This window comes from Lepidochelys olivacea (assembly GCF_965140295.1).
Source record: "Lepidochelys olivacea isolate rLepOli2 genome assembly, chromosome: 9".
Lineage (NCBI taxonomy): Eukaryota > Metazoa > Chordata > Testudines > Cheloniidae > Lepidochelys > Lepidochelys olivacea.
This window is the reverse complement of record NC_140419.1, coordinates 44,618,214-44,641,698: the sequence shown is the minus strand read 5'-3', so window position 1 is coordinate 44,641,698 and position 23,485 is coordinate 44,618,214. Positions and strand designations below refer to the sequence as shown.

The 23,485-nt window shown below is 42.6% G+C and overlaps 1 protein-coding gene across 4 annotated transcripts in view; it reads left to right on the top strand.

Annotated features, from left to right (window-relative positions):
* Positions 1-23,485, top strand: part of ANKMY1 (ankyrin repeat and MYND domain containing 1) — a 57,652-nt gene that overhangs the window by 2,823 nt on the left and 31,344 nt on the right. For all 4 annotated transcript variants that reach the window (XM_084638471.1, XM_084638474.1, XM_084638472.1 and 1 more), the window contains 7 exons: positions 11,713-11,859; positions 14,495-14,961; positions 15,984-16,200; positions 18,091-18,255; positions 19,251-19,627; positions 21,156-21,327; positions 23,305-23,445. In XM_084638471.1, the coding sequence (XP_084494597.1) occupies positions 11,713-11,859; positions 14,495-14,961; positions 15,984-16,200; positions 18,091-18,255; positions 19,251-19,627; positions 21,156-21,327; positions 23,305-23,445 (1,686 nt within the window). The remainder of the gene's footprint in view (positions 1-11,712; positions 11,860-14,494; positions 14,962-15,983; positions 16,201-18,090; positions 18,256-19,250; positions 19,628-21,155; positions 21,328-23,304; positions 23,446-23,485) is intronic.

The window sequence follows — 23,485 nt, the reverse complement described above, 5'->3', positions numbered from 1 at the left end:
TTCTCCTTTCATAGTCCATTCTAAAAATCCAACATCTACTTCTTTGTCTTGAATTTAATATAGGAAGTTGTGTTGTCGAGCAGTGCCTTTTTGATATACCAGTCTGATTACTCTAAATGGGATTGAGGTCATCCCATATGTTACTTTTCGCTGGAGAACTATGCTCTAAAAGTTAATACTTCTAGTCCTTTGGGAAGTTTGCTCAAATTCGTGTCTGCTGTGGAGAAATATTACATTGAATAAATCCTTCTCTCACTGATACTGGCATTTTATACTTGGTCTGACTTTGTGTGACTAGACTTTCAAAACGTTTATTGTGCAGTGGATTAGTCAAACATAATCACAAATTTACCCCTGTTATACAGTTGTAATATACTAGACAGTCTACTTTTGCAAACTCATTTAGTGAAGAAGTATAAGGGAACATGCTACAAATACAAATGTTTACATACATTTGCATCTTTCTGATACTCTTACTTACACCAAACTAGATAGATAGATAGATCCAGCTTTTTTTTTTTTAAATAAGCAAGAAGAGGTGAAACAGGTGCTTTATATTTTCATATTTATATTTTTATTGGTGGGACATTATAACAGTCGAGAACTCTCAATGTCACACTGTTACTTCTTAGAATGGTTCTGTCTCTCCACCTGCTGGTTAGTAATATAATAACAGTAAAAATGAAACAGGATTCAAAGTTGCAGGTAAATCAATTTGTTCTGTTACTTCTAAGATTTAGCATGGCCTCAGTCTGAGTATCTATAGATTTATCATATTAGAAGATGATTGCATTGTGGTGGGAAGATGCCAGGTTCACTTAGTGGTACCTGCTGAATTTGTGAAACTTATTAAAATGCCCTCAGATATTTACATTAGAAATTGCGATGGAGAAACAAGAACCATTTTTTGTTGTTGTGTGCCTAGCAAAATGGGGCCCTGATCTAGAACCTGGGGCATAGTCAGTACTGCTCTAATAAAGCAGTATTTTCTAGTTGGCTGAGATTGGGAACTAGGAACTCTGTGTCCTAATCATAGTTCTGTCATTGGCTTGCTGCACGGCTCTGAGTACATCAGTTAGGTCCCTATCCTATGCTCCCGGCACACCCAGATATCCCAACAGCTTTGCTGGTAGTTTTGGGTATGCACGGGCACAGGATCAGGCTGTTTGTCTCTGTGTTGGTTTCACTGTCTGTAAATAGGTATAGTAGTATTCTTGTTATGCAAACAAGTATTATGAGAATGAATCATAAGATGTCTATTTATGCTTTAAAAATGACTGTAACACTCGCTTACCTCATGCGGATGCTGTGACAAATGATTAGCATTTGTCCATGTGTTCAAACTGTAAAGTGCTATAAATAACAATGAGAATATTTACTAAGCGCCTAATGTTACTAAAGAGTGATACATGGGAGAAGTCCCTGCAGCTGGTAGCAGAGTGGAAGGCCCAGTGAGTTGGGGGAGGGAAAGGAGGGGCTGCTGTCCATGGAGATGGCTCCTGGGTCTGTAGATCTAGGGAGTCCTTTCTCCATGTGTCTCTACAGCCTGCATGGCTGAGAGGCTTTGCCCCTGTAACTCTGTAGGCCCACTAGTCATTTCCCTGTAAGGGGAAGCCTCATAGAAAACCCTGCAAGAGCAAACATACATTTTTCTAACCACCTGCAGGGCTAGTCTGTCCCATAAATCAAGTAATATGTGCAAGCATGTAGGTCTTGCTGTGAACTAGAGAACGGCCTGAACACTGTAACCCGTATTTTCTTTATTTTTTTCTTGCAATTTTCAATATATTTTTCCTGATAATAATACGTAAAATTTCCATGACTGCTGGCTACTGTGTAGCTTATTGGCTCTTTCAAAGCTAGTGACTTCAAATCTAGTTAAGAGTGTATTCTGTTTATATCTCTTCCCTTTGTCCAGTAGATCACTACATTTTTGATGTGTAATTACATTTAATCATTTAGCAAAAAAATTAATTTTAGTTCCAATTCAGAGATATGCTGAGCACCTTGCAGAACCACTACTTTTGATTGAAGTAAAAACTAATATACAGTAATAAGTCTAATTTTAATGAAATTTTGCAAGCAGATAGATCCTGGATTGGAGTGGGGAACTCGCCTTGTTTGAACGTTATCTCTTGTGCTCCATTTTTATTAATGTTAGTAATTCTCAATATGTTTCTATTGCACTCATTGATCAGGTGAGCTGTTCTCTTGCTAATTTAATCACTGTAATTTCCCATGGATGTAGCCTAGTGGAGAATGTGTCTATCTGCCTTATATTATAAAGGTGGTGTGTTCATACCTTGTGAAAACATAAAAATTAACATTTCTCTTTCCTTTTTTCTGTGAATATACTGAACATTATCATGGAGCTGTTGGAGTTTCTATGCAGTTAGTCATAACTTGCTATTTCTTATAAGATGGACTTTGACCCTGTTAAATTAGATGTGAAAAAGATTTCTTGAGAAATTTCTCATATATGTAGAGTTGCCAATTTTCTAATTGCACAAAACCGAACACCCTTGCCCCAACCTCTACCCCGCCCTTCCCTGAGGCCCCACCCCTTCTCCGAGGTTCCCCTTCCTCTGCCGCTTGCTCTTCCCCACCTTCGCTCACTTTTACTGGGCTGGGGCAGGGGGTTGGGATGTGGGAGGGGGTGAGGGCTCCTGCTGGGGGTGCGGGCTCTGGAGTGGGGCCGGGGATGAGGGGTTTGGGGTGTAGGAGGGGGCTCTGGGCTGGGGCTGAGGGGTTTTGAGTGTGGGAGGGGAGAGGGCTGTGGGCTCCAGGCAGCGCTTACCTCAGGTGGCTCCCGGAAGCAGCCAGCAAGTCCAGCTCCAAGGTGGATGGGCCAGGGGGCTCTGTGCGCTGCCTGCACCCACAGGCGCCTCCCCTGCAGCTCCCAGTGGCAGCTCCTGCATCTAGGAGCTGGATATGCTGGCCACTTCTCGGAGCTATGTGGAGCCAGGGCAGGTAGGGAGCCTGCCTTAGCCCTGCTGCGCTGCCGACCAGACTTTGTGGCCTGGTCACCAGTGCTGACCGGAGCCACCAAGGTCCCTTTTCGACTGGGTGTTCCAGTGGAAAAATAGATGCCTGGCAAACCTACATAAATGGCTGCCTGCCTGAGGAAAACTAACTTAGAAATTATTAGAAATCCCCATACCTGAAGAAGAGCTCTGTGTAAAACTCGAAAGCTTGTCTCTCTCACCAACAGAATTTGGTCCAATAAAAGATATTACCTCACTCACCTCGGTGTCATCTGTCTAAGAATCTGTGAGATTTGTTGCACTAGTTGTCTTGGAGATCAGAATATTTGATAAATCAGTGTTTTCAGGTTTTGCTGTATATGAATTAAATTAAATCGGTTAGGTTGATGACACTTCACTCCTGGGCTGTGGCCAGTGCCGAGTGACTAGAAGGCTTTGGTACCTTTCTGTACCATATCTGTGCGATCTTTTGAAGCACCAACAGGAAGGTAAATTTCTTTTCCTTTGAGACATTGGGCTATAAAAACTGCAGTGGCAATATGTTCCCTTAAGGAAAGAAATGTAATATTAGTAAGAACAGTTCAATACCATCTTTCCTCCAAGCACATAGCAAAGGTGTTGTTTAATATGAGACCCCCCCATCCAAGTCTTGGTTGCTGCCATCCTTTTTTCTTTCCGCTGGCTGCCATCCTTTTTTCTTTTCACTGGCCCTAAATGTACAAAGTGAAGCCTTCTCAAAGGGCTTGGGGCCCTTTTTAGAGGAATGAATTTGGGAACATTGACCTACCTATTAACCCTTTCTCTGGATCAAGGAGAGTAAAGAATGAAATCAGAGTTACAATTGTTTTCTCTTATGTTCTCTTTAGGTCCCCTCCTTGAGATCAGCCTGCAGATGCTCCGTTCCCTCTGGCCATTCAGTGCTCTTTTCCCTCTCTGCTCTTGGCAGACTCCCTGTGCTGCTCCTTCCCTGGTTGCTCTTGGACACTTCTTGTGCTTCACTGGGTCACTCCATTTTGTCAGTCTTAAGTGCTCATTTTCCTTTGGGCTGTTCTCTTGCTGTCTCCTGGGGTATTTCACTCGTAGCTTTGCATGGACAATTCTGTACGCTGCTCTTTTTTGGGGTCCTTGGGCTGGGTCTCACCTCTTGATTTTCACTGAATTTCACCTTTGTTTCTCTGTTGTTCCTTAGGGTGTGTTTCAGGCACATCCCTAGCTCTTAGTCTTTTTCTCAACTCTCTTCTTTTCACTGTTCCTTTCTCTGTACAGTTGAATGCCTTCTGTAGGATTAACCACCGCAGCATAACAGAATCACTTTCACTATCTCCAGCAGAGGTAACGCAAGCCCTCTGCCCCCAAATCTGCTTCTCATTTCTCCTTTTCCTGCAGAAATGTCAAAGGCAGTTTTGTACTTGGACCCTATTGCTCTGTACATAGTTCAATTGGTTCTGCAGGCCTGAAAGGTTTAGTACTTGAATATTGGGCTTTATCTCATAGACTCATAGATATTAAGGTCAGAAGGGACCATTATGATCATCTAGTCTGACCTCCTGCACAATGCAGGCCACAGAATCTCACCCACCCACTCCTGCAATAAAGCTCTCACCTGTGTCTGAGCTATTGAAGTCCTCAAATCATGGTTTAAAGACTTCAAGGTGCAGAGAATCCTCCAGCAAGTGACCCGTGGCCCATGCTGCAGAAGAAGGCGAAAAACCCCCGCTTCCTATCAGCTCCCCTTGGACATAGTTTCATCTGTGGCAATCATGAGTGTTGCCCTGTAGTTTGTTCAGCAGGGGATTCCGTCAGAACAATGTAATCAGAATTGGGGACTCATTACCTGGGGAGAGGGGGCATCTGAGGTGCACCCCTGAGTTCCTGCAACACCCAAATGGGAATATATTTAACTCGTTCCGTCTGCATTTCTTTAGAAGTTCATTTAACTGGCTTTATGTCACCAGCCGTAGAAAATGGACCTCATTCTAGTAAACAGATGCGGCTCAGACTTTGGCACTGTAAGCTTTTTCACATCATTCACCAATGTTCCTCACCCTTGACCTGCAAGGACCTTCTCAAAGAGCCCATTTGGTCCTTTGTCTTTCTCCTGAGAGTGCCAACAAATGTCAGTTAATGCCTGTAGTGGTGGCTCAGTGTCTTTGGTGATGCATACCTCTGTTCAGCTCCTACTGGACAGGCATCAATGATTTGTTTCATGGAGGGTAATGATTTTTAGTCTCTGTCAATTAAGGTAGGACTCAAATTGGTGACCTAGAAGTGAAAGGATCCATGTCAGATTCTATTACTAATCCCCAAATTATCCAGTCATTTTGTCTGGACTATAATAATTTTACTGAGGATAGTCACAACATAGTCCACATATCAGTGGGACATTAGCAAGCCATCTGGTGCTTTGATGCACCGGAAATTGTAGAAACATCATATAGGGGAGAATGGGTATGTTTTAAGGTGTTGAGCATCAGGTAATTTTATCCCCAAATTACTCAGAAAAGAGAAACAAGATATGGTAAGCCATATCTTAATGACTATCTCTCTTAATTGTCCCTTAATGATTGTCTTTGTACTACGCCTTAAGGGATGCTATGATTAAAGGTGAGCTAAATCCTCAGTTATAACATTAGATAATTGGATTTAAATAGAAAACATTTGCAGATTACACCAAAGAAACTAATACCATTTAAAGAAAAGGAGTACTTGTGGCACCTTAGAGACTAACCAGTTTATTTGAGCATAAGCTTTCGTGAGCTACAGCTCACTTCATCGGATGCATACTGTGGAAAATACAGAAGATGTTTTTATACACACAGACCATGTAAAGTATTTAAAGACTGAACAAAGGTTTTACGTTTCATTGTGTTGAGTAACCAAGAACTTCTTAAAACAATTCCCAACTATATATGTTTTCCTTATCATTAAAAGAATTAAGACTTTTAGAATGTTTATCAAAGGAATTGGGTTCAATAAGAATATTCTAGAGTTCTTTCAATAGGGGTGTGTTTTTGAAATACTAGGTTTTCCTCTTTGAAATGAGGAGGGTGAGACAAAGGGTGATAAAGAGGCTTTTGACATAGTTTTGTAGCCTTGATATACTACATGCTATGTGTCACTTTTTTCTGTTAGGTCCTAGGAAAAGACATTCTTTAAGAATGGGGAGGTGCCTGGTCTTTGAGAAGACATTCCTGGTGGTTTTTAACTTTAAACCATATGTCTCTCAAGATTACAAGCTGCAGTATCTTCACCCACTGTTTGCAACCGAAAACTCCTACCGAACAGCCAGCATGGATTCACCAAGGGAAGGTCATGCCTGACTAATCTAATCGCCTTTTATGATGAGATTACTGGTTCTGTGGATGAAGGGAAAGCAGTGGATGTATTGTTTCTTGACTTTAGCAAAGCTTTTGACACGGTCTCCCACAGTATTCTTGTCAGCAAGTTAAGGAAGTATGGGCTGGATGAATGCACTATAAGGTGGGTAGAAAGCTGGCTACATTGTCGGGCTCAACGGGTATTGATCAATGGCTCCATGTCTAGTTGGCAGCCGGTATCAAGTGGAGTGCCCCAAGGGTCGGTTCTGGGGCCGGTTTTGTTCAATATCTTCATAAATGATCTGGAGGATGGTGTGGATTGCACTCTCAGCAAATTTGCGGATGATACTAAACTGGGAGGAGTGGTAGATACGCTGGAGGGGAGGGATAGGATACAGAAGGACCTAGACAAATTGGAGGATTGGGCCAAAAGAAATCTGATGAGGTTCAATAAGGATAAGTGCAGGGTCCTGCACTTAGGATGGAAGAATCCAATACACCGCTACAGACTAGGGACCGAATGGCTAGGCAGCAGTTCTGCGGAAAAGGACCTAGGGGTGACAGTGGACGAGAAGCTGGATATGCGTCCGCAGTGTGCCCTTGTTGCCAAGAAGGCCAATGGCATTTTGGGATGTATAAGTAGGGGCATAGCGAGCAGATCGAGGGACGTGATCGTTCCCCTCTATTCGACATTGGTGAGGCCTCATCTGGAGTACTGTGTCCAGTTTTGGGCCCCACACTACAAGAAGGATGTGGATAAATTGGAGAGAGTCCAGCGAAGGGCAAGAAAAATGATTAGGGGTCTGGAACACATGACTTATGAGGAGAGGCTGAGGGAGCTGGGATTGTTTAGCCTGCAGAAGAGAAGAATGAGGGGGGATTTGATAGCTGCTTTCAACTACCTGAAAGGGGGTTCCAAAGAAGATGGCTCTAGACTGTTCTCAATGGTAGCAGATGACAGAACGAGGAGTAATGGTCTCAAGTTGCAGTGGGGGAGGTTTAGATTGGATATTAGGAAAAACTTTTTCACTAAGAGGATGGTGAAACACTGGAATGCATTACCTAGGGAGGTGGTAGAATCTCCTTCCTTAGAGGTTTTTAAGGTCAGGCTTGACAAAGCCCTGGCTGGGATGATTTAACTGGGAATTGGTCCTGCTTCGAGCAGGGGGTTGGACTAGATGACCTTCTGGGGTCCCTTCCAACCCTGATATTCTATGATTCTATGAACACTGTATTCATGGCAAAAAATCACAATAGCCAACATTTTTATAGTCCTTCAGACAGAATATACAATATTAAAGCAAAACAGAAATGCTAAAGCTGCATTTAAGAGTCTGGTGAAATATGCTTTCACAGCCCAGGAGATCTCATTCTCCTTGACACCTTTTGTGCCTGTAGAGGTTTCCTAGTTTTGTTAGTTAGCTTGAACATACTTTAATAAACACTCCTTTAATAAAATAAACACCCCAAAACATAAGAATGTGATCTATCCTATTGTCCAAGAACATGTAGGTATCTTCTAAAATTCAGTCAAGGTGAGCTTGTAATAAACTAAAACTGTCATAGGGCTTCTGTTTTTTGAGTTTATTAATTTCATTTTTCAGGAGTTATTTTTCACAATTTTTGAATTCTACATAATGTCCAAAAACTGGGTGTTTTCAGGGCTTTGTATATACATGTAGTACTGTTTCAAAGAGCACTACATTAAAATGCACTGGGGAATCTTTAGTTTTCACCAGCAGGGTCTACCTGGACCAATTAATGCGCAACACATTAGTGTGCTTTCGCAGTCACACCCCTGTAGTCTGTATTACTGCTCCATGTATACAGGTCCTTGGATGGTAGCCAGGGAGCCTGGACTTCACCTGTATAAACAAGCTGCACTTGGGCAAAAGGTGAAGTCAACATGAATTGGATGGGGCGGAATAAGTAGGTGTGATATATCTCCAACTTTAAAAGGCTTTTTGATACTGTCTCACATGACCTTCCCATAAGCACACTAGGGAAATATAGACTAGACAAACCTACTTACTATAAGATGGGTGCACAACTGACAGGAAAACTGTACTCAGAGTAGATATCACAGTTAAACTGGAAGATTATATTGAGTGGGATCCCACAGGGATCTGTTCTGGGTCCAGTTCTATTCAATAACTTCATCTATTGTTTGGATAATTGCATAGAGAGTACATTTACAAAGTTTGTGGATGATACTAAGCTGGGAGGGTTGCAAGCACTTTGGATGACAAGATTAGAATTCAAAATTATCTTGACAAACTGGAGAAATGGTCTGAAATAAATAGAATTAAATTCAATAAGTACAAATGCAAAGTACTACACTTAGGAAGGAATACTCAATTGCACAAATACAAGATGGGAAGTGACTGCCTAGGAAGGAGTATTGCTGAAAAGTATCTGAGGGTTATAGTGGATCACAAGCTAAATATGACTCAACAGTGTAATACTGTCGCAAAAAGGCGAACATTCTTCTGGGATGTATTAGCAGGAGTATTGTAAGCAAGACATGAGAAGTAATTCTTCTGCTCTACTCAGCATTGATAGGGCCTCAGCTGGAGTATTGTGTCTAGTTCTGGGCACCACGCTTCAGCAAAGAGTTGATAAACTGGAGAAAGTCCAGAGGAGAGCAACAAAAATGATGAAAAGTCTAGAAAACATGCCCCATGAGGGAAGATTGAAAACATTGGGTTTGTTTCGCCTGGAGAAGAGAAGACTGGCGGTAGGGGACACAGTCTTCAGGTATATAAAAGGTTGTTATTAAGAGGAGGGTGATAAATTGTTCTTCTTATCTACTGAGGACAGGACAGGAAGTAATCAGCTTAAGTTGCAGCAAGGAAGATTTAGGTTAGACATGAGAAAAAACTTGCTAATTGTAAGGATAGTTAAGCATTGGAATAGATTACCTAGGAAGGTAGTGGAATCTTCATCACTGGAGGTTTTTAAGAAACAGGTTAGATATACACCTGCTAGGGATGTGGAAGCTCTATATATTAGAGTTTCATTAATCATTTTTCATCAATATTGAGGTTTATCCCCCTACAAAAACGAGAAGGCTCAATTAGGGGTTGTTTGTTTTTTGGTTTTTTTTTAATATGGTAGTTATATTAGAAGAATAGGTAGGTTCAATGTTAAAGTTGTAACCGGATTTTCATAGAATCATAGAATATCAGGGTTGGAAGGGACCCCAGAAGGTCATCTAGTCCAACCCCCTGCTCAAAGCAGGACCAATTCCCAGTTAAATCATCCCAGCCAGGGCTTTATCAAGCCTGACCTTAAAAACCTCTAAGGAAGGAGATTCTACCACCTCCCTAGGTAACGCATTCCAGTGTTTCACCACCCTCTTAGTGAAAAAGTTTTTCCTAATATCCAATCTAAACCTCCCCCACTGCAACTTGAGACCATTACTCCTCGTTCTGTCATCTGCTACCATTGAGAACAGTCTAGAGCCATCCTCTTTGGAACCCCCTTTCAGGTAGTTGAAAGCAGCTATCAAATCCCCCCTCATTCTTCTCTTCTGCAGGCTAAACAATCCCAGTTCCCTCAGCCTCTCCTCATAACTCATGTGTTCCAGTCCCCTAATCATTTATGTTGCCCTTCGCTGGACGCTCTCCAATTTATCCACATCCTTCTTGTAGTGTGGGGCCCAAAACTGGACACAGTACTCCAGATGAGGCCTCACCAATGTCGAATAGAGGGGAACGATCACGTCCCTCGATCTGCTCGCTATGCCCCTACTTATACATCCCAAAATGCCATTGGCCTTCTTGGCAACAAGGGCACACTGCTGACTCATATCCAGCTTCTCGTCCACTGTCACCCCTAGGTCCTTTTCCGCAGAACTGCTGCCTAGCCATTCGGTCCCTAGTCTGTAGCTGTGCATTGGGTTCTTCCGTCCTAAGTGCAGGACCCTGCACTTATCCTTATTGAACCTCATCAGATTTCTTTTGGCCCAATCCTCCAATTTGTCTAGGTCCTTCTGTATCCTATCCCTCCCCTCCAGCGTATCTACCACTCCTCCCAGTTTAGTATCATCCGCAAATTTGCTGAGAGTGCAATCCACACCATCCTCCAGATCATTTATGAAGATATTGAACAAAACTGGCCCCAGGACCAACCCTTGGGGTACTCCACTTGATACCGGCTGCCAACTAGATATGGAGCCATTGATCACTACCCGTTGAGCCCGACAATCTAGCCAGCTTTCTACCCACCTTGTAGTGCATTCATCCAGCCCATACTTCCTTAACTTGCTGACAAGAATACTGTGGGAGACCGTGTCAAAAGCTTTGCTAAAGTCAAGAAACAATACATCCACTGCTTTCCCTTCATCCACAGAACCAGTAATCTCATCATAAAAGGCAATTAGATTAGTCAGGCATGACCTTCCCTTGGTGAATTCATGCTGGCTGGATTTTTACCTCCCCTTCTCATGTATCTGTGTATAAAAATGTATTACCTTGACTAACAGCTGTTATGGTGAAAGTCCTACCCACCAATTCACACTTCATTTGTTAGACTGGACTCTCTGGAGGTACAGGGACTGTTTTCTCAGGATTGCACACTAGAGGGAGCCAGCAGGTCCCTCTGGCTTAGTCTAGCTCCAGTGGGAACGAACTGTTGGACTTTATTATAGGATTCAGGGTCAACTGTGTACCTGGGGCCTTCTAAGAATAGCTGTGGGGGAGCAGAGGCTCCTTCTTCCAGGGGTTAGTGGCCTGGGAATCTGATAGGAGAGAACAGGGTGATGGATGGATGACTGACCTGCCAGGGAGAGATCAGTGAAGGATGAAGGGCCTGGGGTGATGTCTCTTTCAACACAGGGCTTCTCCAGGTTAGAGTAAGTAAGTTGGAGACAGCTGCTCCAGACAGACCCATCTCTGGTCTGCAACTGGGCATACATTTATAGCATGGGCACCTGATTTTGAGCCAAATATATGTTTCTGTGGATACTCTGGATTTCCCTGGTACTGCAACTTCAATACCTCCCTATTTCATATGTACACACAAAAGAGCTGGGTCAGCTGCCGAGCGTTTAAATATCTACTGGCTTACTCTGTGTCCCATTGTGACTTGGGGCACTTGAATGTGTGAACATTTGGACTTATCTCCTTCTAAAGTGTTGGGAGTTACAGGCCCTACCATATGTCACTGGAAAAATAGTAGGTGAAATCCTGGCCTAGTTGAACTTGAGGGGAGTTTTTTCATTGGCTTCAATGGGGTCACGATTTTGGCTAGTTTTCCAAAGATGCACAATGGCTTGACACTCTGTATATACCAAGATCTTGTGTGGGCGTCTTCTCTAGTATTGCTCCATTGTAGTGAGGAACAATTACAAGCCACTTATTTCTCTTCCCTCAGCTGTATCATTTTCCTCTTTTTCTGGTGCTTTACAGAGGTATGTGGGGCAGTTTTACAAGGACCATCGCCATGGCAAAGGGACGTACTTTTGGCCCGAGAGTTCCAAATTTACCGGATCATTTTATCTTAGCCATAAAGAAGGATATGGGACCATGGAATTCAAGGATGGCAGAAACTATCAGGTAACAGGATGAAATTGAATGTATTCTAATGACTGATAGCACTAACAGAATATGAGTTTGTGCTGCCATCATGGTCTCTATGGCTCTCTCACGAAGCATGGGTGTGAAGGCTGGAATGTGTTTCTGAAGTATATGTAGATCATTAATGGCTAAAATTTGCACTCTGGTAATAAAATACCAATAAGAAAAAAAAAAAAGAAGCTTTAAGCTTCTAAAGTAGTTGCTCTAATTCATGCCTTTTACAGAAATGACCAAAAATAGGAGCCTCAATTGAGCCAGAGCTTTAAAAACCATGTGCCCGAAGCAGATATCACTTTGGAGTGTGTCTGTTGATGGGCAGGGAACAGGACAGCTGGAGCTGCAGGTTCTTGTCTCTGAAGGTAGCGATAAACTTGGGAGCAGAGTGGCCCTGGTGTTATGTTCCTTTAAGAAGGAAGTGACCAGGCAGCAGAGGCCTGAGGGGAGAGAGGGAGGGAGGTGTCTGTATTGTTTTTATGTTGAGGGAGCAGGAGAGCAGAGTAGGTGTTACTGTTTTCTTTTTCAGGCCATGTGGGTGAGCTGGGGAGCAGAGGGCCAGGCTGCCACTGTTGTCTGCATGGGTGGGAGTGGGAGGCCAGGAGCTGGTGGAGAGGTAAGGGGCGGGGGCAAGATGGGCAAATGAGTGATTGAGAGGATGCGTTTAAAGAGCAGAGAAATATTTGAGGGAGGATTGGGGAAGATGACGCACAACAGACGTAAAGGGGCAGAGGACTGAACCCAGTGTAGGGAAGGAAAGGGGAAAGGACGTAAGGAGGTGGAGTGGGAAGGAAGAAAGGAAGAGAGGAAACAGTGTGCACACAAAACCGTGCAGCAAGAGGCACAGAAGGAACAAAAGAGGAGTTGAAGCCAAGCAGGGACAGAAGGTGTCCCAAAAACACAAGAGGCAGGTGAAGTTTATTAAATAGAAAATTGACTGGCAGTCTTACACAGTGGGTGATCCTTGTGTGTGTGTGTGAGCTAGTATTTTTCATCTTCACTACTAGGCATAACAAATGTCTGGTCATCTTAGTTGGGATTGGGGCTCCTGTTGTGCTGGGCACTATACAGACCTAGAAGAGTGACAAAACCTGCCATGAAGGTGGAAAGATATCAAAGGGTAGCGGGGGGGATACAACATACCAGCAATTGAATCCAGTAAAGAATTGGCCCAGCTTGCTTAGCTACATGGATTGTAGTTTTCTTTTTAAGTTGGGGATAGAGATGGGGAAGAAGGGCATAAAGGAATGAAAGAAGGGAAGGAGGGATAGTCACAGCTTGTCAGCTGTCTAGCCATGATCAGCAATCTGGGTTTCGAGGCATCGCAGCGGAGGGGAATCACAAGGAGGATGAGGTAGTGTCCCCGCAGATTTATTCATGGAGTTTTCCCCCAGGCATAAGGGGCAGCGGGAGAGAAAGCAAACATGGAGTTTTAAAGCAGATGCTGACTCATGAATAGTAAAAGCTGGAAATGCTGGTGGAGGGAAGGCTAGGATCAGTGGCATGATAGGTTAGTAAATAAGCTAGCAAGTGTAGGGCTATGTTGTGAAGGACCGTACAGTTAAAGACAAGGGGCCAGGTCCCAAACTGTTTTAAATCCGTGTAGCTCCACTGAAGTCAATGAAGCTATGCTCATTTAACATCAGCTGCGGATCTGACTTAAGAAGCGAGAGTTTGATGTGAAGGTGAAGGGGGAGCTGGTGGAGGGACTCGGAGGGAGTTGATCAGGTCCAGGTGATGAGCCAGGAAGATGACTTTAGCAACAATAAGAACAGGAGTACTTGTGGCACCTTAGAGACTAACAAATTTATTAGAGCATAAGCTTTCATGGGCTAGAGCCCACTTCATCAGATGCATAGAATGGAACATTGAGCAACAATGTTCTTGAGTAGAATGTTCAAGCCTGGTTGACTCTATTAGAGGTGGTTGAATTTCTTATTGCAAACCGTATAGTCAGAGAACTGATCCCTTCTGTTCAAGTTGTCCACAAACTGATCATAATATGGACAAATTTGTTTCATTCAAAAGTGAATAGTTTTTTATGAGTGTATTTGAGCTAACAACTGCTTGTGGGAAGTAGTGTGTAGAGAGGGATTGATACCTGGGCTCTGTGACAGGTCAGACAGTATTTCTGAATGACCTAACCTTTGTAAACTGTTTCCTTTGCAAACTAATTTCACTTACTCATGAAACAAATTTGGTTTCTTGATTAAACAAAGCTACAAAAGGCTGAAATTAACTTTCTGCGAATGCTTGTAAGAACAAAGCTTGAGCTGTATGAATATTCTTCAACAGTGAATAAAAGCATCTCAATGGTCCTAATTAAAACCTGTAGCTTCATTGCCTTCATTGAAGCCACTCCTCCTACCTTACTTCAGCCAATGGGTTTCATGCATTACCATTATTAGTGCAGTTCCAGTGCGACCAATCACAGTGAATACAACAGTTGAGCAGCTTGTCAGGTTCTTAGATTGCTCTAAATGTCGCTAGGCAATTGACACTGGAACAGTAAGGTCAGACCAAGGAAATTTGGTTTTACACTTTTTAAATGGAAGCTAGGCTGTAAGTTGTGTAGTATGTCTGACATATATGTCTTCTCTAATACTATTGCTCTCCTAAGGGACTATACAAGGCCGATGAGCGGTTTGGACCAGGAGTTCAAAGCTATCCAGATGGCTGTCAAGATGTTGGCTTGTGGCTCAGGAATCACATAATTAAACTGTGTACTGAAATACCTGGACATTTTTGTCTCTCGAATTACTCAGAACACTGCAGCTATTTGGATGCTGATTCCCAGAGAGAGTGTCTTTCTGATAAGGAGATTCCATTTTGGGATCTGAATGAGGAACAGGACCCATTTTTCTACAACTACAAACTTCTCCTTTTAGATGACAGTTACACATTGCCTGAAAAAATGTACATCTACTCAACTGATACAGATCACCTTCCCCTGACTCGCACCTTCTGTAAAGAGTTTGATTCCCAATATTTTCAGAACAACAAAAAGTTGTATGATGAAGAACCATGGCCTGTTAAAAACACAAGCCCTTTAATGGTTAGAATGCAGAAGCACATCTATAAATACAGGTAGCTACTGATTTTTTGTGTGTGATTTGTGTCTGTTGGGATATATATGGGATTTTCTTTGTAGACAATTGCAAAGATCATCTTTAGCACAAGTTGTGGTACAGAAGTCATGCTTCACAGAAAAATTTCTATTGTCCATGGCTAAGTTTAGAATTTCATTTGACAAACTGCAAATGAGGTTTTGTGAAACAAACAGTATGTTCCTCTCTCACTTCTTGAACTGAAAGGAAATTTCTTTCATTGAAATATATCATCAACTTGGGTCCTAGTATGTGCCTACAAAAACATCATTATTATTCTTAATTTGCATTATAGAATGCCTAGAAGTCCCAACCTAGATCGGGCACTCCATTATGCTACAGGGTTGTACAGCAAAATAACAGAGCCCTATCCGCTAGATTATGCAAAAACATGCTCCAAAGTGTCTTCAGCTGTTGGTGCACAAACAGCTGGCATTCGCTATATATGTGGACAGGTACTTGTACATGCAAATACTCTCTTACACAAGAAAATACTCTGTCTGCATGCACAGGTATGTTTGCGGGAGCAGTGCCAGCATGTGCACATTTTGCAGCCTCAGCTGAGGCAGCCCTGTTTGGAAATGTGGTCCATAATGCAGATGAGTGCCTTGTATGCTTTCTTTAATCTTCTAAGCACACTATGTGGCCTTTTTCAACCTTGGAGAGCTTGGTATTTAATTTTTACTTGCAAACATCCAGATTCTTGGGGCTGGATGTTTTTAACCCCTTCCCTGAATGTGATTAATGTCCCCCATACCACAGCTCTTGGACCATTTTAACACCCTTATGCTCTGTCCATGGTGGGAGCAAAATTGAACTGTCTGAAATAGTTTTAAAAAATGGTTGCCATCCCTCTTCTCCCATGTTACCTAGCAATGATCTTTATTATCAGTGGCTTTTTTAAAAAAAGCTCTATGATATAACAGGTGTCTGCTGCATCGCTGTTTAAGTTAAATGTGGACTCTCCAGCTGTTTAATGTTTTTCTCTTTCCTCTGCTTGAGGCATTGTCAAACAGAGATCAGTTGGGATATCAACATCATTTTGAATGGAAGCCGAGACACCTTTGGACCCAAGGGCCCCAAAGAGCTTGCTTCGGAGCAGCTGATTCAAAAGGCAGCAGCAGGAGACTTCAATAGAATTTATGAGATTCTGAGGGACAGCTTAGCTCATCCAGATGTAGCTGACACGCATGGATACACTGCACTTGCTGCTGCTGCTGTAAGACCCCAAATATGACTCTTCCCTCTGTGACTGACCATTTTTTTGTTGCTACTGCATCTGTCTCTCTCTCTCTGTTATACAGTAAATGTGTGAGACTCAATAAAAAACATCTTTAAGGAAAGACAGCTTGCTGAGCAATATGCTAAAAAAAATCTGTAAAATGTATCCCTCTGTAATATTAAAGATGATTCCAAGCCTAAAATTCCAAATCCTTCCACTTTGGGTGTTGCACTGGGCTGGATTTAAATCCCTGGATCTGAAACTGCTCCTGCCTTTCTCTCCCCCTCTTCCCCCCGCTTTCTTGTTCCAGGCTGTATTCAAACCCAGAAGGGATCTGGTTTTTTTGGGCGGGGGAGGAGTTATGATGTATGCATGACTTCAGTTTATCTATGGGAAGAATTTGGCTCCTTATTTAAACATCTATCAGTGCCCAGCCTAGCCTTCTGGGCACCTTACATCTATTTAAAAAACAATCACTAGCAAAAATCAAATTAATTGTTTAAGTCTCCAGAACAAGAAAATTAATTTCATATTAATTTAGAACATTATAGTTTTTTCTCTTTTTGTATAGGCCTCTCATTGCATGAGCTTTAGTTATTTTGTAGACATTAGTCCTCTTCCCCCAGCAGTTCTGTGACCATACAGTAGATTTTGGGGGGAGAGTACTGAAGGCACAGGGGTTAAGTGACTTGTCCACCATAACACAGAAAGTCAAAATTGAGCATACATCTGAGGACAAAATGTAACCTAATGTACATAGACTGTTGCCCTTTACAGTGTGTGCAATGTGGCAGTTACAGTTGCTTTGGCAACAATCACTTTGAATTTCCTGACAGTTTTGATTTTGAAATCCTCACTGCCAAAATGTGGTATTAATACAGTGTATTGTTGTATTTGATTCCTGAGTTCCATTGTAGTGTGCTTTACAACAGTTATGTCTTCTCTGAAACCATTAGGCCTTTTAAAAGTCAGCATGAAAAAATATTTTATTTAAATGAAGTGTGTTTCTCAGGTAGCTCACTAATGTAAGAAAAGTTGAAATGCCTACTGGTACTATCTATTCCAGTTTAAGAAGTCAGATTTAGTAGTTGTTGTAAGTGAGTGAAACTCCATTGACTTCAGTGTAATTACAGACCGTCCATCAGCCACAAAGTTTCTAAGGACCAGCAGCAACAGGCAGTGCAGGACTATATTTTGGATCAGTGGTGCATTTCTTGGCAGGTAGTTTCTCTGAATCAGCTCTGGAATGCCCCTCAGAACAACCATATGAACTGAAAGATCCTTCTTTGTTACAACAGAATACATTGTGATCAGGGGTGGTTTCACTTATATCTTTACTGTTGGGGCTTCTTTAGCTCCCTTGTGTACCTCAACATGCCATCTAGTCATGGATTGCCCTCTTTATCATCTTAATGGTAAATGGATGCACTTGACATTTCTGGATGCTGCTGCTGTGATAGTGGTTACATCACTTACCCAACATCTAATTCTTGGTTTGTGCCATTAAAAGCCATACACCGGAAGAAATGCAATTATACACCTGCCTTACATTGGGCGTACCTAAAATAGTTTTACCTTTTTTGAAAGGTTTTTTATTGGTTCTGCCAGCCTTCCCCATTAACTTTAAGACATACTTGAAGCAGTAGAAACATTTTGAGATCACTGTTAATTTATGGGCCAAATTCAGCACTGGAATAAAAAGAAGAGAGAGTGAAATCGCAAAGCTACTGAAACCAATAATAGTGTTTTGAGTCTGTCTTTAGTGAGTGTCTTTTTGTTTTAACTTTAAACCCAATTGTGATTTCAGGTAATCTCACATGGAAGACTGAAATTGTATTATATACACCTGTACTTGTAAAACAATCATCCAAATGTTTTACTCCACAGCTGAATTACCATGAGGACATCATTAATCTTCTTCTTGATAATGGAGCTGATGTGAATAAATGCAGCGATGAAGGATTATCAGTGCTATCCATGTGCATTATTCTTTATTACCCAATAGAATCATTTAAGGCTAATGTTGCTGAGAGGAACTTTAAAAAAGACGAGGTCAGTATATTATTAATCTATAACTGTGAAATCAGAATTCACCGTGTCCTCAAATGAGCCACAGGTCTGCTTTTTAAAATTACTTTGCTGGGAGTGTTCCAGCAGTTGGAAAAAGTCAAACAGCTTACCTCTCTTGACCCTGCAAATTGCTGAGTGCCCTTGACTTCCATTGGTAGCTCGCACTGCACAGCATCAGGCTCCAGAATAGTAGCAGGGCTACTCTGCAGTCAATGTGTCACATTAGTACCAGAGACTTTGGGCCAAATTTTCCAAGGTATTTAAGTGCCTTAAGATACAGATAGATAGGTGCGTAGTGGGACTTAGATTTGTAAGCTCAGTGGGGCAGGGACAGTCTTTTATTCTGTGTTTTGTACAACACCTACTACAAGGGTTGTGGCCCATAAGTGGGAGTCCTAGACACTATGGTAATACAAATAATAATAATTACAAAAGTGTCTAGACAGATTAAGCACCCGATTTCCCATTAACTTCAAAATTCTCTCGGCTGCTGCAAGAAAGGGAGACAGAAAAAAATGTACACTACTCTATCCCTCCCTCAGAGCTCAGCACAAACCTAGAAAACTTCAAGGTAACTCTTTCAGATTCTAGCTTTAGGATCAGGTCTTTATTAGTTTGTGTGCTGATGTGCAAATTGAAAATCAAGAAATGTCCCTGTCTGTTTTGGAGCGTTTATAAAGTGAGGGAGTACCGGTTGAGATTTGAAGGCTCCTAAGAGGGTTTTATTGACAATGGAGGTTAAAAAACCAAACACACACACTATTCAAAATGTTTCCTGTGAATGGTGGATTAAGACTGAGTAAAATGATGTTCTACCTTAACTCAGCTGTAATATACCAAATTCCAGTACTATTGTATACATGCATATTGATGATGTCCAGAACTGATGTTAATATGATGATTCTCATTGTTGAAGAAAGGATTTTCCATATTTTCTTCATTTTTGTCATTTTAATTTTTAAAAATCTTTAAATAAGGATGAGCAGTTGGAAGATGGATCTGCACCACTTCCATTGGCACCTGCAAAACAGAAATGCTTAACTGGCCCTGTTCGTCAGTCAGCTGTGGTACCTCCTATGCCTGGGGAAAAGGCAGAGTCTGTTTCTGATGATAGAAACACACTGGATGAAACGGACCTTGCAAGTTTAGAAAAGAGGACTGGCTCCAGCACTGAATCCAATTTTGAGTCGAACTGTACTGTTTTCAACTACGGAATCAAGGTTTCTCTAAAAGCTTTGCAGCAGAGTGCAGATGCCTTCAGCCAGAGTTTGCTGAGAGTACCCTCCTATGCCTATGTCAATGGACATGTTGGGGCTGACGGCACCATGAGAAAAATGGCGTTATCAATATCTGAGTAAGTGCTACTAAGAAAAACTACTGGCTCTGTGTTCTGGAAAGGGTTAGACAAGCTCCACTGAACCCTATTGCACAGAGAAAGTAACAAGAGTAGTTTTACATGTTTGTGGGGAAGAACGACCCTGCATTTGCTTGGGATAGATCAACCAGGCATGCCTGATCAAGGGGCATTCCATGGGTCCTTACCTGACAGGGAGAAGGCCTGAATTTCACTCCTTAAAACCATTTTAATAACATGACCCACCGTTTTGTCTTTTTTTTTATGACTCAGCATTATATAGTGTGTGTGTGTGTGTGTGTGTGTAAAAAGAAACTATTTTAAAAATCCTGTACTGTGCAATAGTAATAGTAATTCTATATTATCTTCATAAAAACATTTCTGTATTATGCAAAACTAGTCTGTGCTCTACTGAGTATTGCTGTTACAGCCTGGCATCTCTTTAAAAAAAAAAAAAAAAACCTGGATATGCTGCCAGGGCCAGATGAACACACAGACAAACTGCATACGTGCGTAGGGCCCAGATTAATGTGGAGGGGCAACAGCCCCCCAAATCACAGGCCATCATCCTTCTCCTGCACTACCTCCTCTCTTTGCCCTGCAAGGTGGCATTGACCACCTCCAGGAGCACCCTTCATCCTGACGCTGCAGTTCTCTTCCTGGCCCCATGCAAACAGGAGGCCCTGGAAGGCACTTGGTTGGAGAACAAGAAGTTGGGGTTGCAGCACAACTCAAGTTTGGCCCAGCTGCCTCTCTGTCATGATGGGCTGAGGGGTGGCTGGACCAAATTTGAGTGAGTGGCTCTGTGACCCTGGATGCCAGGTCACAACACCCAGAGTGAGGCGCTGCGCCGAGCCCTGATGGAAAGGAGCTGCTTCTGCGGGGTGAGTGTGGGCCGGGCTTGGTCTTCAGACCCTCCCCACTCACCCATCCCAGGGCCTCCCCTCTGTACCAGGCCTGCAACCCATCTAGACCCTTCTTGCAACCCACTGGTGGGTTGAGATCTGCTGTTTGGGAAACATTAGTCCTGCAGTTTTTTAGGACAAACACTTATAGGCCAGATTATGGCTCACATGTGCAAGGTGTGGAAGATGCAAGTAACCTTCCCTTACCTCACTTGCCCATTCCCATGCCGGGATCTTCTACATTTGTAATCTCTGGGGTTTCCTGAGTATGGGGTCTGCTCTTGCTAGTGTCCCTTGGGATTCAAAGTGCTGAGAGGGGCTGGTATAAGATAGGCCATGTTACCACCACACCCTCTGCATGGCATAGCATTGCTGTGTGGTGCACATTACAGTCTCACAAGGGGTGGTACAGCAGACATTCTCTCCCTGGGCCCAAGTACCAGTTTGCAAACCTGCCTCACAGCATCCTAGAACCCAGGCACCAGCCCAAGCCCGAACGCCTACACTGTAATTAAACAGCCCCTGAGCCTGGGTCAGCTTAAGATCCAGCGTTTAAAAATATTTTAGTGTTTTTTTTATGAGTTATTGACAGCTTATTCTGTTATTTGCCATGTTGACTTTAGACACCGAAAGAGATGGACCATGGTCAAACTACTTCTACGCAGAGGTGCAGACCCCAATGTTTGCAGGATCCCTCTGCATGTCCTATTCTTTGCTGTTAAAGCTGCAGATGTAGGAGCAGTGAAACTACTATTAGCAGCAGGAGCAAAGACTGACATACAACTTCCATCCAGGGTAATGGATAATAATTACTAATAACAACCAAATGTAATATTTTAGAGTGATCAGCGATACAACTTTAATGCCCACTTGTAAAGTGTCATAATTCTAATGACAGTTCGACTGCCTGATTTCAGCTTTGCAATTCCAAAGGAGTAATTCAAAGCAACTATCCTATTAAAATCATTTCACTTTTAAAAAAAAATGTCCTTACTCTAGTGAAGGTCTAGTTCTATGTGTGTGTTTCCCTGCTGACATAATGCTTACCCATTGTAAATGGGCAGCAGATTTAACACAAATAAAAGGAAGTTCTTCTTCACTCGACACACAGTCAACCTGTGGAACTCCTTGCCTGAGGAGGTTGTGAAGGCTAGGACTTAACAGGGTTTAAAAGAGAACTGGATAAATTCAAGGAGGCTAAGTCCATTAATGGCTATTAGCCAGGATGGGTAAGGAATGGTGTCCCTAGCCTCTGTTTGTCAGAGGGTGGAGATGGATGGCAGGAGAGAGATCACTTGATCATTACCTGTTAGGTGCCCCAGAGGGAGTGAACCTGGGATTGGCCACTGTCAGTAGACAGGATGCTGGGCTGGATGGATCTTTGGTCTGACCCAGTATAGCCATTCTTATGTTCTTAGGTTCTTGTGGTACTAAAGCTGAGAGTATTTCAAAAGTCAATTTTATTTCCCAATATTTATTCTGCTTTTAGTGTTAGCATTTCTCTTTACTTGGGAAATGACTCTCGAATGGTCAGCATGCTGTGCATTCATAGTCTGTTCTCTAAAAATACAGTTTGTGCTAGATCTCTGCACTTGGTGAGTGTGCCTGCATATGGCCCAGGTGGGAACTCCCCAGGCTCAAAGTTACACACCAACTGTTTCAGCAGAAGGCATCTTACACTAGCTCCTGCACTGAAATGTGGCTGCCCCCTTTATATTCCATCTTCCTATTGCTTTCTGACTAGTCAGTGAAGAAGTTCCCCTGGCTTTTTAGCTTGACAGGCTCTACCTGGACATCATCATCTCATCTCACCTCAAATATATACTTCACTACAGAGTCTCCTGTTTTGCGTCCGAGTGCATTAGCTGTCAGTACTTCAGTTTTAAAGCTCCATCTTATTTTGTTTGGAGTCTGTGGCTAATAGTGTAATAATAGCTAACTCTTTTATGTAGTGCTTTTCTTCAGTAGGTTTCAAAGCCCTTTACATAGGAGGTCAGTATCATTATTTCCACTTTGAAGCCTGCCCTGTAGCTCCTGCTGGGGCCTTTGGGTACCTCTCTGCCCTGGTACCAGTGAAAGCTGTCCTTTCTCTATCCCTTTTGTACCCTGAGGGTCTGGAGAAGCAGAAGCCCAGCAGACTGTCTCAGGATTCAGCAGCTGTGCCTGTCTTGTCTGGTTGTGCTGTGAGATTTACTCACAGGTGTCAGACAGAAGGCTCTCCTGGCTTTCTCCATTGCTTTCTGGAAGTCCAATGTAGACTCTCAGTCCAAGAGAACGTAAATGAATCAGAGTAGAGCTCCAATGGGAGTAGCACCAGCAGGTGTTGACATTCCTGTGTTTATGGAACCTGACACCACGCTGGGATTGCTCAGCAGACTTCCAAACAGTGTTTCACAAGATAATGTATGTGACCCATCAGTGTGTACTGGCTTATGAGTCAGGGGCCAGAAATAGGCTCTCTTCCTTTTTGTATCTTATATGGGTGCAAACTGGTGATGTAAGAGTGGTTTTAATGCTTTATCATATTCTGTTTTGGCTGGGCAGTGCCTGCGGGAATATTCATGATCGCAGTGGGTTAGGGGTGAAATGGACGTTGGGGAGTAGTAAGCCAAACATAATTTAAAGTAACCATAAACACAATTCTTTGACTCTACTTCTAGGCTAACGTAGATGGGGCCTGAGGATTGATTATTGGAAAAATATCCAGTACCTTAGTTTTTAGAAGTTATTTGTGATAGACAAAAGAGTCTTAATGCCACATTTATTTTTCAGCTGGGAGGTTTAATGCCTCTTCATATTGCTGTGGCCATTCCTGGTGAAGAAGGGGTCAAGATAACGGAATTAATCCTTCATTCAGCTACAGATCCCGATGCAAGGGCAGGAGACGAAGATGATGTATATGCACCAGACTGGGTATGCTGCATCATTACTCCATCCTCTTCCAACTGTTTAG